This window comes from Amborella trichopoda, chromosome 3 (assembly GCF_054954075.1).
Source record: "Amborella trichopoda isolate Santa Cruz 75 chromosome 3, AtrichopodaSantaCruz75HAP2 v2.0, whole genome shotgun sequence".
NCBI classification, from domain to species: Eukaryota; Viridiplantae; Streptophyta; class Magnoliopsida; order Amborellales; family Amborellaceae; genus Amborella; species Amborella trichopoda.
Genome location: NC_142338.1, coordinates 59,475,565 through 59,490,108, shown reverse-complemented (window position 1 = coordinate 59,490,108; position 14,544 = coordinate 59,475,565). Strand labels below are relative to the sequence as shown.

General features: G+C 34.7%; 1 protein-coding gene across 3 annotated transcripts; it reads right to left on the bottom strand.

Moving 5' to 3' along the window:
* Positions 1-3,350: 3,350 nt before the first annotated feature.
* On the bottom strand, positions 3,351-10,631 carry LOC18421401 (uncharacterized). 3 transcript variants are annotated; one of them, XM_006826199.4, is made up of 10 exons: positions 10,334-10,631; positions 7,724-7,783; positions 7,586-7,625; positions 6,718-6,896; positions 6,571-6,609; positions 6,342-6,428; positions 6,070-6,130; positions 4,419-4,543; positions 4,125-4,216; positions 3,351-3,809 (listed from the first exon to the last, which is right to left on the bottom strand). In XM_006826199.4, the coding sequence occupies exons 1-10, from the start codon at positions 10,379-10,381 to the stop codon at positions 3,695-3,697; spliced, it is 846 nt and encodes a 281-aa protein (XP_006826262.1). In that variant the 5' UTR covers positions 10,382-10,631; the 3' UTR covers positions 3,351-3,694. The 3 variants fall into 3 exon arrangements, 2 of the variants coding, with proteins under 2 accessions (XP_006826262.1, XP_088717949.1); XR_016051999.1 differs by lacking the exon at positions 6,070-6,130 and having other exon boundaries at positions 10,334-10,630; XM_088861823.1 differs by lacking the exon at positions 6,070-6,130 and having other exon boundaries at positions 4,419-4,535; positions 10,334-10,630.
* Between the last annotated feature and the right edge of the window lie 3,913 nt (positions 10,632-14,544).

Genomic DNA, 14,544 nt, shown 5'->3' with positions numbered 1-14,544 from the left:
TAGGTAAAATCACTATTTATTTTCGCCTATAGACGTTTTGTAATATCTTCCTATAAAGTTTGTGTCGGATCGAGAACTTCAATATGTGCACCTAACACACGTGATTGGAAGTAGACGTTCCAAACTCAAGTTTAATCAAAAATGGGTTTAGAACTTGAGCTTCCATACTTTCTTTCACATAAAAATACTTCAATCTAGATCTTGAAGTTCCAAGCGAAGAGTAGTCTCGTAAAAAACTAAAAAATGTGTGACTTTAATGTAAGATATAAAACATAGAGGATTTTATGAAAATTTACATAAATCCTTAGAGTTTATACCCGTACGACTCCCACTAAATTTGATATTACACCTAATAATTTTTACTTTTTTGCAAGAATGACACTTATGGTCAAAGCTTGAAAATCAGTTTAAAGCCTTTCTTTTTTTTTCATTTTCTGTGTTACATTTTATGAACATAAGTTGATTCGACTACAACCATGGGGAAAAAATTAAATAAAGAAGGCTTTCAACTATTTTTACGTGTTAGAGTGCGAGGAGCAGTTTCGTCCAAAATAGGCAAAAAATTCACCCAAAAATTGAATAAAAAAGGCTTTCAATTAATTTGATGTATTTGAGTGTGAGGAGCAGTTTCATCTAAAATAGGGAAAAAATTCACGCTAGGGAGTCAATGCCAAGGAAAACAATAATACCATATGCTGTAAATCACATAAGTACTGGGTGTCCTGTATGCATAAACTTGAATGTCAGAGGGTTTTATATAATTTTCCCATTTAAATATTCGTCTTGTGCAGTGAGTTTTACAAATTTCCCTTCTATAGTTTATGTAAATTTACTATTTTTTGTCCTTTAATATTTTCAAATTAACCCCCGGTTTGGACATTGACTTAATATTTGAACCTGTCTTGCCCTTTTTAAAAAAATAAAAAACAAAAAAAAGTGTGTTAAAGCACCAAATATCATTAGCAATTTCCAACTTACAAAAAAAAATAAAAAAAGTCTAGTTTTAGACACCCAATGTCAGAATTGATCTCCCGAACCTAATGACCAAAAAAATTCTCACTCACAAAGAAATAAAAAAGGAGCAGGTTCAATCAAGACACATCCACCATATGCAGAAAATAAAAATAGGAGAAGATTTTGAAATAAAAGAAAGAAAAGAGAAGCGCATTTGTAACTGGGGTATGTGTTCTGACATTGGACATTCTGTATACAAATTAGAGGCAATTTAGGGATAAAAAAAAGGGCCAGAAAATGGGACCTCTACATAAAATATTGAATACTAAAATATATATTATATAAGGGCATTTGTCTTGTAAATTTCCTGAAAATATGCAAAAGAATAAAAGACCAGTAAATGACTTTCCTCAAATTTAGCTTCGTTGGTTGATAATTCGGAGTTCCGCTTGTCAAAGGAATCAGGGGCAGTTTAGAAGTAATTAGTTCACTGTTTTCAAATCCAAGTTACAGCCAAATATCTCTATATTGAGACAAGTGACGTGGAGAGTTGGTTGGATCTGATTTTTTTTTGTTTGAATTTTTAATTTTCCATCATATCAAAGGAAAATTTATTTGTTCTCTCCCCCAGCCGGATCCATAATACTGGAACTCAACAAAATAAGTACTATGGAAGTTCAATAGTTTGTATTTATAGAAGGGTGCAATTTATTTGACGTGATTTTAATTGCTTCTAAACTTGAAATTTTTGATAAAAAAATTATTCGATCTCTCCTTCCACAACGGCAGAAACACCGCAGCTATCACCAATTGCACCAAACCAATATTTCATGATGGGATGCTCAGCTGTTGTAGCAAAAACACCGCAGCCATCACCAATTGCACCAAACCAATATTTCCAGATGGGATGATCAGCTGTTGTAGCAAAAGATAGGTTGATTGATTAAAGAAAAACCCACCATCAAGCCCAAAGCCATAATTCGAGCATACTTCATCATCATTTCAACCATTCTTCAATTAATTGAAGTTAGCTACTTGAATCTTGGTTTTTCATTATGCTCTATTATCGTCAATGAGGTCATAAGTGCCCATATATTTTCGAACTACTTCCGACCACATCCTTTTAGGCCTACCCCTTGCCCTTTTCAATCTAAAACCATAATTCGAACATACTTACAATGCATATATACAGGCCAGGCTAATGGGGCAAGCTCTAGCCCCTACCCGAGCTTGCCCAGCCCTGACCTGGTCAAAGAGGCCGTGGCCCTATCGGGAGTCGGGATCAAGCCTAACCAAATACTATCCAAGAAAAAAGAGGAAAAAAGAATTTTTTAAAAAAGGATGCGGTGGGCTGGCCCTATCGTGGCTCATGACCCGGCTCAGACCAGTCCAAGTTTTTTTAAGGCCGGACCCACGAAAGCCCCAACAAAAATAAGTGGTCGATTTCCTCATCATCGTATTTAACAGAAATTGGTTAACAACAATTTCGCAGTGGAATGGGTTATTTTCTGCTGCGCCAAGCGATCTCTCTCCGTCGCCTCTCTCTCACTTCCACTCAAGTCGAACTGGTGGTGAAGCCCAGTTCAAAATCCAATGGAAATTGACCATAGCTTGCAGATTCTAATTTAGCCAAAAATAGTTGAAATAAAGGTTTTTAAAATCCTATAATCTGAATCATGCATTGCCCATCCAGACCAGTTTCGGAAGGTGGGTGACCTTGTCCTTTTTCCATCCCTCAATTTCTTTTATTTTTCTAACCATTCCGACAAGTTCGACTGATCCAGATTCTGATCTACCTAACCACCTAATCTGAATTGATAAATGTGGGTGGGCAATCCAAAACCCAATTCTGGGGTGTATGCTGGTTGCAATTAAGCATTAATTCATTAAATTTCGAAGACAAGGAAGATTTGCATATTCATCAACATAAAAAATTAAAATAAAAATAAACTATAATTATAATAATGATAAAACCCATAAAATTCCTCAAACCTGTCATCAAATTTCCTTATATCAGACCAAATTTCCAGTCGGATAATATTGATCATAATTTACCAATCTTCATTTGTTGAGAGTTGCTACTCACTCAACACCACAAGTTTTGCATGACTTTCTTTTCTTTTTCTTTTTTTAATATTTTCTTGACATAAGGCTTGGTCGGAATTGAACCTTCGCATGTGCCCCAACCACCAAGCTAAAAGCGATAATGAAATGAAAGACACCTTTACCCTCAAATCACCGTTCTCTGCAATTATTATCCTCCCTCCATTTCAACCCAGTGACCTTAAAAAAGAAGTCTGAAATTTCCCAAAGTCTACAGGGGTAACTATATTTGTAATACTGTAAAATCAGAAGATAGTGCAAACTTATACCATTTGGTAGTTGACAACGTTGGCTTTCTTAACAAAAAAAATTTCTTTTAGTTAAATTTCCCAAATACAGAACCAATTTTTTTGCAGCAGAGAACAAAATGAAAGAAAAAAGAAAAGGGCCTCAAGTGTAATGATATATGCTAGTACTTTATATCACATCTCCCCTCCTTTGTGTTTCTGATTTCATGAAATTCTCTAATTCTACAGTACAAAACCTATCCAAACAAAAAGAAGCAATAGAAAAGAGATAGATATTCAGGGAGGGGGGAAAGAAATAAAATCGCTTTTCCTTTTTGAAAATTAAAAATTAAAAAAAAAGTCCCTATGCCGCCTCTCTTATAAATCTTTCCCCTCAGTATAAACTGCAATCAGACATCAGTCAAGATCAGAGACGATACAATCATAACATATGCGAGAAAGAAGAACAATGCAATCTGAATGAAGAATTTAGGGTTTTCCCTCACGCCAGGTGATGCCACAGCCCTGCAGATAAGAATGAGCATCCGGATTGTTCCGGAAAGCTCAAGCAAGTTAGAAACAATACTCTGCTTTTAATTTTCAGATACTTCCCATTTTTATTTATTGAATTTTTTTAAGCAGGTTAGGCACATACAATAAATAAAGGAACAATAAACTTTGATGCACTAAGTCCATTAGGATCATCACCATTGGATGAAGTGATGGACGGTGGCGACCCCATGGACTGGGGTTTCCTACAGCAGATATTATCTTTGCGCAAGTGTAATATTATGATTTTCACAAGTGCAATATAATATTAAACAGTGGAAATATACTTGCCTTGCGATTCTCTGGGAAAGGCGGTAGAAAGGCAAGCTTTGAAGGAAAACAATTCCAGGTCCCGTTAGGATGGCGGTCACAAGACCATCGCCCTGTTTAATATTCATATATTAGTCACAAATATTTCACTAGGGAGATCGTGACACCAAAAGTGTAGGTAAACAAAATTAACTATTGGAAAAAAGAAAGAAAAAGGAAAGGATGAAAAGAAAAGGGAAAGAAAAAAGCCTAAGTTAACAAAGTTGACACATGCTGGGATGCATGACTAATGGTATTCTAGAGCCAAAAACTCACTCCAAAGACAACACGCCTCATAGGTCCAACATAATTTACTTGAAGATCAACTGTAGGTGTCATAGCCACAATGCAGGCTGCATCTACAACGAACATTTCTCCTTCTGCAAGATGCTTCTGCACAACTAGCACACAGAAATGTTTTTAACTAGTTAGTAGAGAAGATAAGGGAAATCAGCTAATAGTAACAAAATTTTATTCCAGTTTCGTATGTTGATAAAGAAAATCAACTCATTTACGCCAACATTCACGAAAAAGTATTCTACAAGCAGTAATATCAATTCTAAAGCTGGCGAAATTCCATTACCACAGAGGGAAGATGGCATGGTCCAAGAGGATTCTTAGAGTCTTGGTCAAACCTTGTTTTTTTGTTTTTTCTTGTTTATTGAGATGAAACCATCATTTATTATGGTAGGTAAGCCAATATTTTATTGTCAAACTTCAAGTACGAACTAGAAAATTTCATTTGGCTAGAATTCTTAACCATTTGCCTACTTTATTTGAGAGTTCACTTTTTCTGCATTATTAAATACAATATTAGTAGATGAGTTAACCTTAACTGTGAGGACCTTAAACTTTCCTTTAACCTGTACCAACCTCGCGTATAGGAGGTGGGTAGCGTTAGGTAGGTAGCCAGTATAAAACTTTGCCATACTTGCCATGAATTCTGAACCTAAGGTATAGCCATTGATAGAACAAAATGGCGGAACAAGATTCGTACAGCCGACCCCAACTAGTTGGGATAAAGCTTTGATGATGATGATGATGATGAGTTAACCAACCAATGGTGTTTGTTCTTTAGTCCAAATTTGTATTACATAGTTAAAATCCAAATTTAGTCAGTATAGGACAATCTTCCCCAAAACCTCCTATACAATATATCCCCCTGCCTGTCTGTTGGTGGCCCCTCTGAAACCTCACTACACCCGCTCTAATAAAGGCATTCAAGGAAATCTCTGTTTTTAAGAGGAACCACAACTATCATTCATCACCAACAAATACCTATTTGATGCATGTCATTATTCAATGTCCTTTCTGCTCCGGAGCTCATGTCACTTTCATCTATTGATATCTATGCTTCTTTTCCTCCTCATTCATCGCGGCAGTGTAGAGGAATCAAACTGAATATCTCACTGAAAATTATTCTCAGCCTTTTCTATTATTCTTATTATTATTATTATCTCTTAATGTCATGATGCACGCTTAATACTGTAAGCAGTGAGTTTGATCCCATATCAAAGAGTTTTATGCTGTAAACTCATCATCAGCTATCTATTAACAAGGTCTATTCTCTTGGTTTCATCATCCACGAGCCATCAAGGTATAGCATTGCAACTCCCGAGTTTAATAAGAGTAACTTCAAAGTTTTTTGATTGAAGCATTCTCTCTACACTCAAAAAATATTCTCCCAATCTATTTTTTATGTTTCCTCTAAATTCAGTGTACAGTTATTTTTCCCTTTCTTTTTTTCCTCTGAAGTCACCTCTAGTTTCCATATCTTTCTCTATATGTAAAAGGCAGATTTCAATTATACAATGCAGTAGACGATGCATGCCCATACTAGTCCCTATGGCACCATCACAAATATTCAATGTACTATAAACAATAGCACATGCATCAACTACAAAGCGCATGGGAAATGATAGCATACCAGATCCACCACCAACTATGAAGGCGAGCCCCTGACCAACCAATTTCTGTCTCAAAATACCCTAGAAGAGCAGATGTGACATCACTCATAGTAAGGTACATATGCAGGCAAAACCAACAAAACAACAAAAAAGGAAAGAGGTAGGAAACCAAAAGAGAGAACTGAGAGAGCATATAAGATGAGTACACAAGCATGTTGGAAATTGTGTATTCAAGTTTATAATAGCCAAAAAAATACAAACAAAGAAGAAAATGGGAGAACTGTAACTTCACCTCTGCACCAGCAACCACATGCCGAGGCCTCTGCTCCATTGAGTTTGTCACACGGACATCATTGACCGAGCAAAGGAACGCATCTGGCTACAGCAACCATATTTCCAGATTAACCACACAAATTAATGAAGAACCTTAGCGCCTCAGAAAAATTGTATTAACCTGCCAAAGGAATCTTATACTGGATCTCAAAAACACAATGCTGAAAAAAAACTAAAGATCTGCTTACCTGGCAAAGAATCTCCCCACCGAAGTTTGCCAGGTCTATCTGAAAAGTACCATGTAAATTCAGACCATGAAATAAATCATAATGGAAACTGCATTTTAATTATGAAAAGAAGCCATCTCATAGTATATCGAGGGATCAAACACAAACCGGAAGTATTCTAGCAAGAGATGGTGCTGCAATACCAACAAAGCCATCTGATGGTCCTGAGTTGACCAGAACTATGCTGGTAACACTCTTCCCAAAAAGCCATTGCCATACACCTCCTTCATTTTCCGGTGGGTAAACATTATCCATACGAACAGATTCAGACATATAGCACATGGAACCTGCATGTCTCCAAAACATTAAAAGAGACCCTAGAAAGGTAAAATGCAGAAAAGGTACATGTTGGAAGATTAAATTATTCCACAATCATCAAACAACTAGGTTAGCAAGCTGATCTCTCTCTCTCTCTCTCTCTCTCTCTCTCTCTCTCTCTCTCCCTCTCTCTCTCTCTCTCTCCCATACACACACACACCTATCAATTGCATGTAACATATTCCTTCTCAAAATAAATTTTAAGAATATATGTTAAGGGACATGTTGGAAGATTAAATTATTCCCCAATCATCAAACAACTAGATTAACAAGTCGCTTTCTCTCTCTCACACATATCAATTGCAGGTAACATATTCCTTCTCAAAATAAATTTTAAGAATATATGTTAAGGGAGATGTTGGAAGATTAAATTATTCCCCAATCATCAAACAACTAGATTAGCAAGTCGCTCTCTCTCTCTCTCTCTCTCTCTCTCTCTCTCTCTCTCTCACACACACACACACACACACACACATATCAATTGCAGGTAACATATTCCTTCTCAAAAGAAATTTTAAGAAAATATGTTAATAATTAAAACTCTGGATGAGTCAAACATTTAAAATGCAACTGGAATTCCAACAGAATAATAGCAAGAAATACCTACTGTAAATTACTTGTATTCCAGCTACTAAACTATATCAGAAAGTAGACTTACCTGGTTTAGCAACAATCTTCTCATTTTCTTTTAACATAATCTGGGAGGAGAAATTTACACATCATTGATGGAGTGTTCAAGCAACTCGCTTGCACAAAGAGCATGAAAAAAAATAATATGATTGTTCAGCATAAGTACCTGAACAATCTGGGCCTCTCCACCCAATATTTGAAAAGGTGTAATAGCTGATTGTGGGCTCTGCAATATAAACAATCACTGGGTGACTGTGTCTCAAAGAATGTACACCAAGCCAAAATAAATACTTTCCAAGTTTTCTAAATAAAGTTCATGAGAAAATTTTAAATCCCAAGGACAGTCTTTCTTCAACATTAATTACACTTGTGCCAGAAGATGAGTACTACAACACCTGAAAGAACCCAGATCCAAAGCTTTTGTGTACAAATAACTACAACAATAACACATCAAACTACAAATTAGTTTGTACAACTAGGTCATGTGCCAGATGATACTTGCATAAGAACTGATAGAAGACCAAGTGGAGGTAAATCTGTGAAGGACGACCAGAAGACACTTTTGGCCTTTGAGTCTATCGTTCTATACACTACAATCTATGGAGAAGTGTTAGAGGAGAAAATGAAAAGCCAGGGTAGGAAGAGCAGTAGCAACTAAATCTGAAAATATACAAATCCCGCACTTGGAATTCTGATACAATTATGAAAGTCGGTAACTCGCAGGTTTCTCATCTGAGGATTGGAAGAAGAAATGTGGGATTCATTCGAGAAATTGGAGAACAGATGACTCACTTAATGGTCCACACAGGAAAAACATAGGAGGCTAAAGGTTAGGGAGGAATAAGAACAGGTTACATCAGAGAGCAACAAGGAGCAGGCAAAGCAAAAGAGATATTTATAGTAGAACACTAAAACACGATAATGCTATGAAGATATTATCCTGGACAGCAAGAGGTTCTGCCGGAAGACCAAAGAAATTTGACCAGAATTCTATCTAAAGATACAAAGCAACCTGGTCCTCTCGAGAATTGAAAGTTGGAAGTGGTGGACATGGGGATCATTAGAGCTGTATTGGTGGTCCTCATCCAAAGGATCAGCTGAGAGTCAAAATGTCAAAACGAACCATCACAATCTGAGACGGCAGTTAATTTGCAGTCCTGATATTTGGGTATGTAGTTTCTTGATACTTGTGGTTCTTGAGTCTAAAAGGACAGGTCCCAATGATAGACGACAGTGGCGCCAATAGCATAGCAGTTGTAAAGGTCGCTACGGCCTACGGGCAGGGCCAGCCTGGCCTTGCCCGGCCCTTGTTCCCCCATAGGGCAGGGGTGGGCCAAAAACAAATGAAGAAAAATAAAAGAAAAAACAAGAAGAGGTTCGGGCTGGCACTGGCCCTTGGGCCACAATTTCTGGCCCAGGCCCTATTTATTTGGGACTGGGCTGACCAGGCCGGGCCGGGCTGTCCAGCCCATTGCCAGCCCTAATCAAGGGATCTAAAAATCATATGTTTCTCTCATCAAAAGTAAGGCGGAATTAAATAATGACAAGTAAGGGGAATTTATGAATGCTGTTAGTCAGTATATGTTGATTTGGTCCCGTCAGTGGGGCATGCTTCGGATAGTCTAGATCAATCTCGTAATGACTCAGCTACATCAATTATTAATCTCAAAGAAGTTATCCCAAGCTTAAGAGCAAACCAACTACCCGTTTGTGAGAGCCAACAGATTATTTCCTTCTTCCTTAACATCGCAGCAATAGAACACATTTGTTATCTCATTTGTAAACATTATGACCTCCTTCGTCTGAGTTCATTATTTTACAAAATACCATAACCTTTCATGGAAACAGGGAAAAATAACACCATAAGATAATACCATTGCAGAATTCCCTCTTCATTGAACCAGAAACTAATTCAGGTGATCTTGTGTGCTGTATTTTCTTTGTTCCCAATGCGAAAGTTTGCATGTTGTAGGGTTTCTTTTAAGAATAAACGAAATAAGCTACGTTGGGTCAAAGGTTTAAACATAAAAAACATAGCTAAATATCAAAAATAAAAAATATCACAAACATACTCACAAAGACCAGTTTGAAGGGCAAAAATTCCTGAATAATCCAGCATAACAAAGAGAATAAAAAAATACATATACGCTAAAATCAGAGATATGAGAGTTGAACTACATTACAATGGTTCCAGGTTTGTGGGAAAAGTAGACCCTAATATCGTGTGGTAATTCACTATACATGAGGTAGCCTTAAAAATCGTAGATTACTAGTATCATGTATATTAAATACAGTATAAATGTTTGCTATAATTTAGAGAAACCAAAGGAAAAAGTTCCAGTAAAAACAATTCCTAGAAAACATAAAACTTGATCCAAGCATGACAAATTGCATGATAAAAAATAAGCAAATATTCTTCAGGGAAAAATAATCCAGCAAATGGAAATTAAAGGCACTTTTTTCTCAGAAAACAAGAGAAACTCAGTGAATTAACAGGCCCTATGATAAAAAAATTCTACATATTTAAGGATAAATTAATACCAAAATTAGAAAAACCTTGCCACCATCTGAAAAATACAATCAAGATGGAAAAATACACCAAATAATACAAAATTAATAAACAAAATAAACAGGAAAAATGTGATTTTTACTAAGATTCCATTACTGGATCGCTAGTGCTTCACCTTAGATCTACTTCCGTGTGTACATTAGAAAACCCTAATTCCAACAAATAAATGGAAAACCAAACACAAAATTCAAATATTGAAGAAAATACCTGGTAAACATAGGGCTGCAAAGGGGTCGAAAAGAAAGGGGCGGCCATGACTGTAAAAATATGGATACGTAAACCATCACATACTAAAATTCAGATTCAAGACGCCATTAGAGGTTAGAAAAAAAGTTTGGGAAACAATTTGGTGGCACCAAAAACTGGCTTTGGAATTCACAGGGTTTTTGCCCCATTGAAGTTACGGAGAGATCTCTATATTTGTCTTTCTTTAATAAATTACTCGAAAAAGCCCAAACACTTTTAAAATGGCGGGAGGGACCTTTGCTTATCGAAGGGCTACTTATGAACTCACCTTCTCTCTTTATGAGATTACGCCCAAACTTTTCAATAATAGCTAAATCATCCTACGCTCCCGAATGACTGTTTTAGCCTTTTTTAGGACTATGAATTTCTTTTTTGTCTACCTTTTTATTTTGGGTGTAAGGCGCATTCCAAATTTTTATTATAAATATAATATTGGTATAAAAATTCTTAGGATGCCTAGAGAGTCTATTTTTATTTTTAATTATAAAATTTTAAGCTATAAAAATGGTTCAAATCAAGTAGATCTACAAACACATGAAAATCTTGAAAATGGACGGTCCAGATAACGTGTTACAAAATGCATTGTTTTTTTAATTTGAAATATATATATTTTCATATTCATACATCTCGATATTGAGATGATCAATTAGAGGGTTTTTCAACATCAAAACAATTTTTTATGACATATTTTTTTATGTGCTACTAATTTTTCATTTTAAGGTTGCAACCCTATATATAAAAAGTTTTTCCTTCTTTTTTTTTCTCTTTTTTTTTGAATCTCAATATTTATTGGCTACCTTTCTTCAAAACCAAAATATTATATGCTCCGCATGAGTATATCTTATGTTCATTTTTTCAAGTAAAACCTTACTGAGGAGTATTTTTGGAGACCAATTTAAAAAATAATAATAATAACTACATGTGATTTGCATCAACATTAAAATAATAATGTATTTCGATTGAATAGTGACTGCCTAATTTTTCAAATATTATGTCTAACTAGTTAAGAACTTGCATTTTTTTCTTATTTATGTTTTTGGGTAAGGCATATCTCTAAATTTTGCATACAAGACGTAATTCTGATGTAAAAAACGTTACGATGGTATGAAAATCTATTTTTTATCCCTTGTTGTGAAATTAAAAATTTTTAAAATGGTACGGTTTGAGTAAATTTATAAATACTTACCAATCTTGAAAATAGACAGTCCAGCTAACTTATTACAATATACACTATTTTTTAGGACTTTAAATTTGTTTTTCTTTATATTTATACATATTGATGTTAACATTTCTTTATATTCATCGATATTAAAGTCAACATGATCAATGGAAAGGGTTTTGGAGTGAAAGCACTTTTGTAGAAGTTAATCGTGTGAGATTTACACTTTATATAAATTTTTTATTTATTTATTGGTAAGTATAACTAAAGTTGAAGCTCGAGGGGACAGTTGAGAAACAACTAGATATTATATGCCCCCACAATAATAAAATATACGTTTTCCTCCTTTGGCCAAAACAATAGCTCGGAGGATTGTTGGCACCCAATATTTTGGGATACAATTCAATCAACTTATTGAACAAATTGGTCTATGTCTTAAACAACCATTATCCGGAAATGGCCTCTACCTCTCAAAGTGCAAGGCTTTTTATGGATGGCAATTCAAAATAAGGTGTTAACGATAGATAATTTCAAAAGAGGGGAAATTTTGCCTAATATTTGTTTCATGTGTAAAGAGGATGGAGAATTTGGTGGTCATCTCTTTCTTCATTATCCTTTTGCTCTTCGCATTTAGAATTGGTTATTTGTCCGGCTTGGGATTGCATTTGTAATGCCACCTTCAATTGTTGGGATTTTACAAAATTTGACGGTTGATTTACCACGAACTAAGTTTGTTATTTGGCAAATTACTAGAGGCTTAATTCTATGAGAAATATGGAAATAGAGAAAAATAAGAGTTTTTTATAGGCAATATATGCCTTTTGAGAAAATCTTTGAGAAGGTATTGCATTCAATCTAGCTATCTCTTTTCATTACCAAAGTTGGTCAGGATAGTTTGGAAGTGGATGTTAGAATAAATTTAAATAATCTGTTCCATATGGATTTCCTAAAATGTAGACCTAAAGGAAGATGGGTGGCTCCACCCCGTGGGGTCAATAAGCTTTATTTTGACCGCAATTCGATAGGGACCCCGGGTCCAGCTGATTTTAGAGGTGTGCTTAGGGATTGGATGGGGAATGTTGTCTTTACCTATGCAGGTCCACTTGGGGTTCGTACAACTAATTTTGCATAATTGTTTTTCTATGGCCTGCGCATCCTTGTATAAAGGAGTTTGGGGTGTTTCTGCATCCTTGAAGGGGACCCCTTAATGTCATTAAGTGGTATAAATTGGGAGTTCAAATCGCTGTTGTTTTAGATTTGGGACCTCTCATCTTCCTTTTTTTTTATCCTTTGTTCATATTTATAGGGAGGCCAATGTGTTGGCTGACTCTCTTGCTAAAAGAAGTTATTCCCTTTATGAGATTGTTGTTTCAGTAATTTTGTTCAAATTTTTGGAATTTCTATAAAAAAAAAAAATTATTGACCAAATTATGTTTTTTGGGAATATAACCCAATTTTTGGGGGGATATACTATAAATTTAATTGTTCTTTTAAGAAGTTGGGCGTTTGTGATTTTGAAGTGGTCCCAAATTAGAAGTTCCTTATAACAAGTGATGCACTCATTAAATATCAATAAAAAAATGTCATTCTAACGTTGAAAAACTATCCAATTCATCATCTCAATCTCAACCTAAGGAGATAAAAGAAATAAAAAAAGTTGAACCTAAAGAGATAAAAGAAATAAAAAAAGTTGAACCTAAAGAGATAAAAGAAATAAAAAAAGTTGATTTCAAGTCTTAAAAATAATTCATTTTATAATATATTATCTGGATAGTCCATTTTAAAGTGTTAATAAAATTATTTGACCAACACTATTTTTAAGCTTTAAATTTAATAAGTAAGGATGAAAACGGATATTTAAGTTGTCATTAGAGCTTCCAACTTAAAATATGCATCTTATGAAAGAATTTATACACGTCTTACTTTAATTGTTCAAGGTAGACATGTTATATAAAGCGCCCCCTTTCTCAAAGTGTGCGCTTTGTGTTTGATATTTATTTGTTTGTTTATTTTGGTTTAGGAAAAACATTATTTATATTAGTTTTTGCTTTTGTGACCTTGCGATGGACTTCGACTAAGAAGCGTATTTCATTTTGGGTGATTTTAGTTTTGTATGTATTAGGAAGTCCACAGCCGTCCATCTCTACTTATTATCCATTTATATAAAGTCGCAACATTGAAGAAGTAATGTTGCAGTAATTTACACCATTTATTTTATTTGAATAATATAAAATTGGCATTATTATAAAACACATGTCACTTTATAAAATTATCTTAAAAAACACATCAAATATTTAATTCAAATGGACAATATACAACATCGCAGCCTTATTTGTCGACCATTCATGTACAGTGATTAATAATCTTGACCATCCATGACGGTAATTAGCCATAAATTACGAACATAACATCTATGTTTTTGTATATGACCATTAACATGTAAAAAAAGTAGGATTTTGTGCACGGAAACTTTAAGTAAAAGTTATAATAAAAAATAAAGTTGCACCACAAAAGCATATTTGAAAGTTTGTCTTGTCTTGAAAATCTTTCAAATTGATCATTTCTATCTCGACGATTAAGATCGACAAAAAATAATATTTCTAATATTGGATTTATTTTTATTACTTTTTACAATATTACATAAGAATGAAACTTGAGACGATGGATTACGAAAACCTAACATGTACCATCACCCAATCCTGTTTCTTAAATTTATAATTTTGGATTTCAAGCTAAAAAATTAGTGCATATTGTAGATTCGTGGATCATTTGTTTTCACATCTACTAAACTTGTACTATTTTTAAAACTTCAAATTTCATAATCAGAAAAAGATAAAGTTTCAAGCCTCAAAATTGTCTTAGGTGTAACTTTAAACGAACCTCCGGCCTTTTCCTAACCACACCCCTATGCAAATTTTGGGTATAATAATCCGCCAAATAGGATTACTAATTCGAAACATTAAATCCAGGGTATAATCGTCATATTTAGGTAAAAAGGGTGTTCTTTGATGGC

Bases quoted from the DNA above. Each gene is read 5' to 3' on its own strand.
- LOC18421401 (XM_006826199.4), bottom strand. From the start codon at position 10,381: ATGGCCGCCCCTTTCTTTTCGACCCCTTTGCAGCCCTATGTTTACCAG. The intron at 7,784-10,333 runs GTATTTTCTTCA...TTTATATTGCAG, and splicing joins TGCAGCCCTATGTTTACCAG to AGCCCACAATCAGCTATTAC. The intron at 4,217-4,418 runs GTGAGTTTTTGG...AATATTAAACAG, and splicing joins TGAGGCGTGTTGTCTTTGGA to GGCGATGGTCTTGTGACCGC.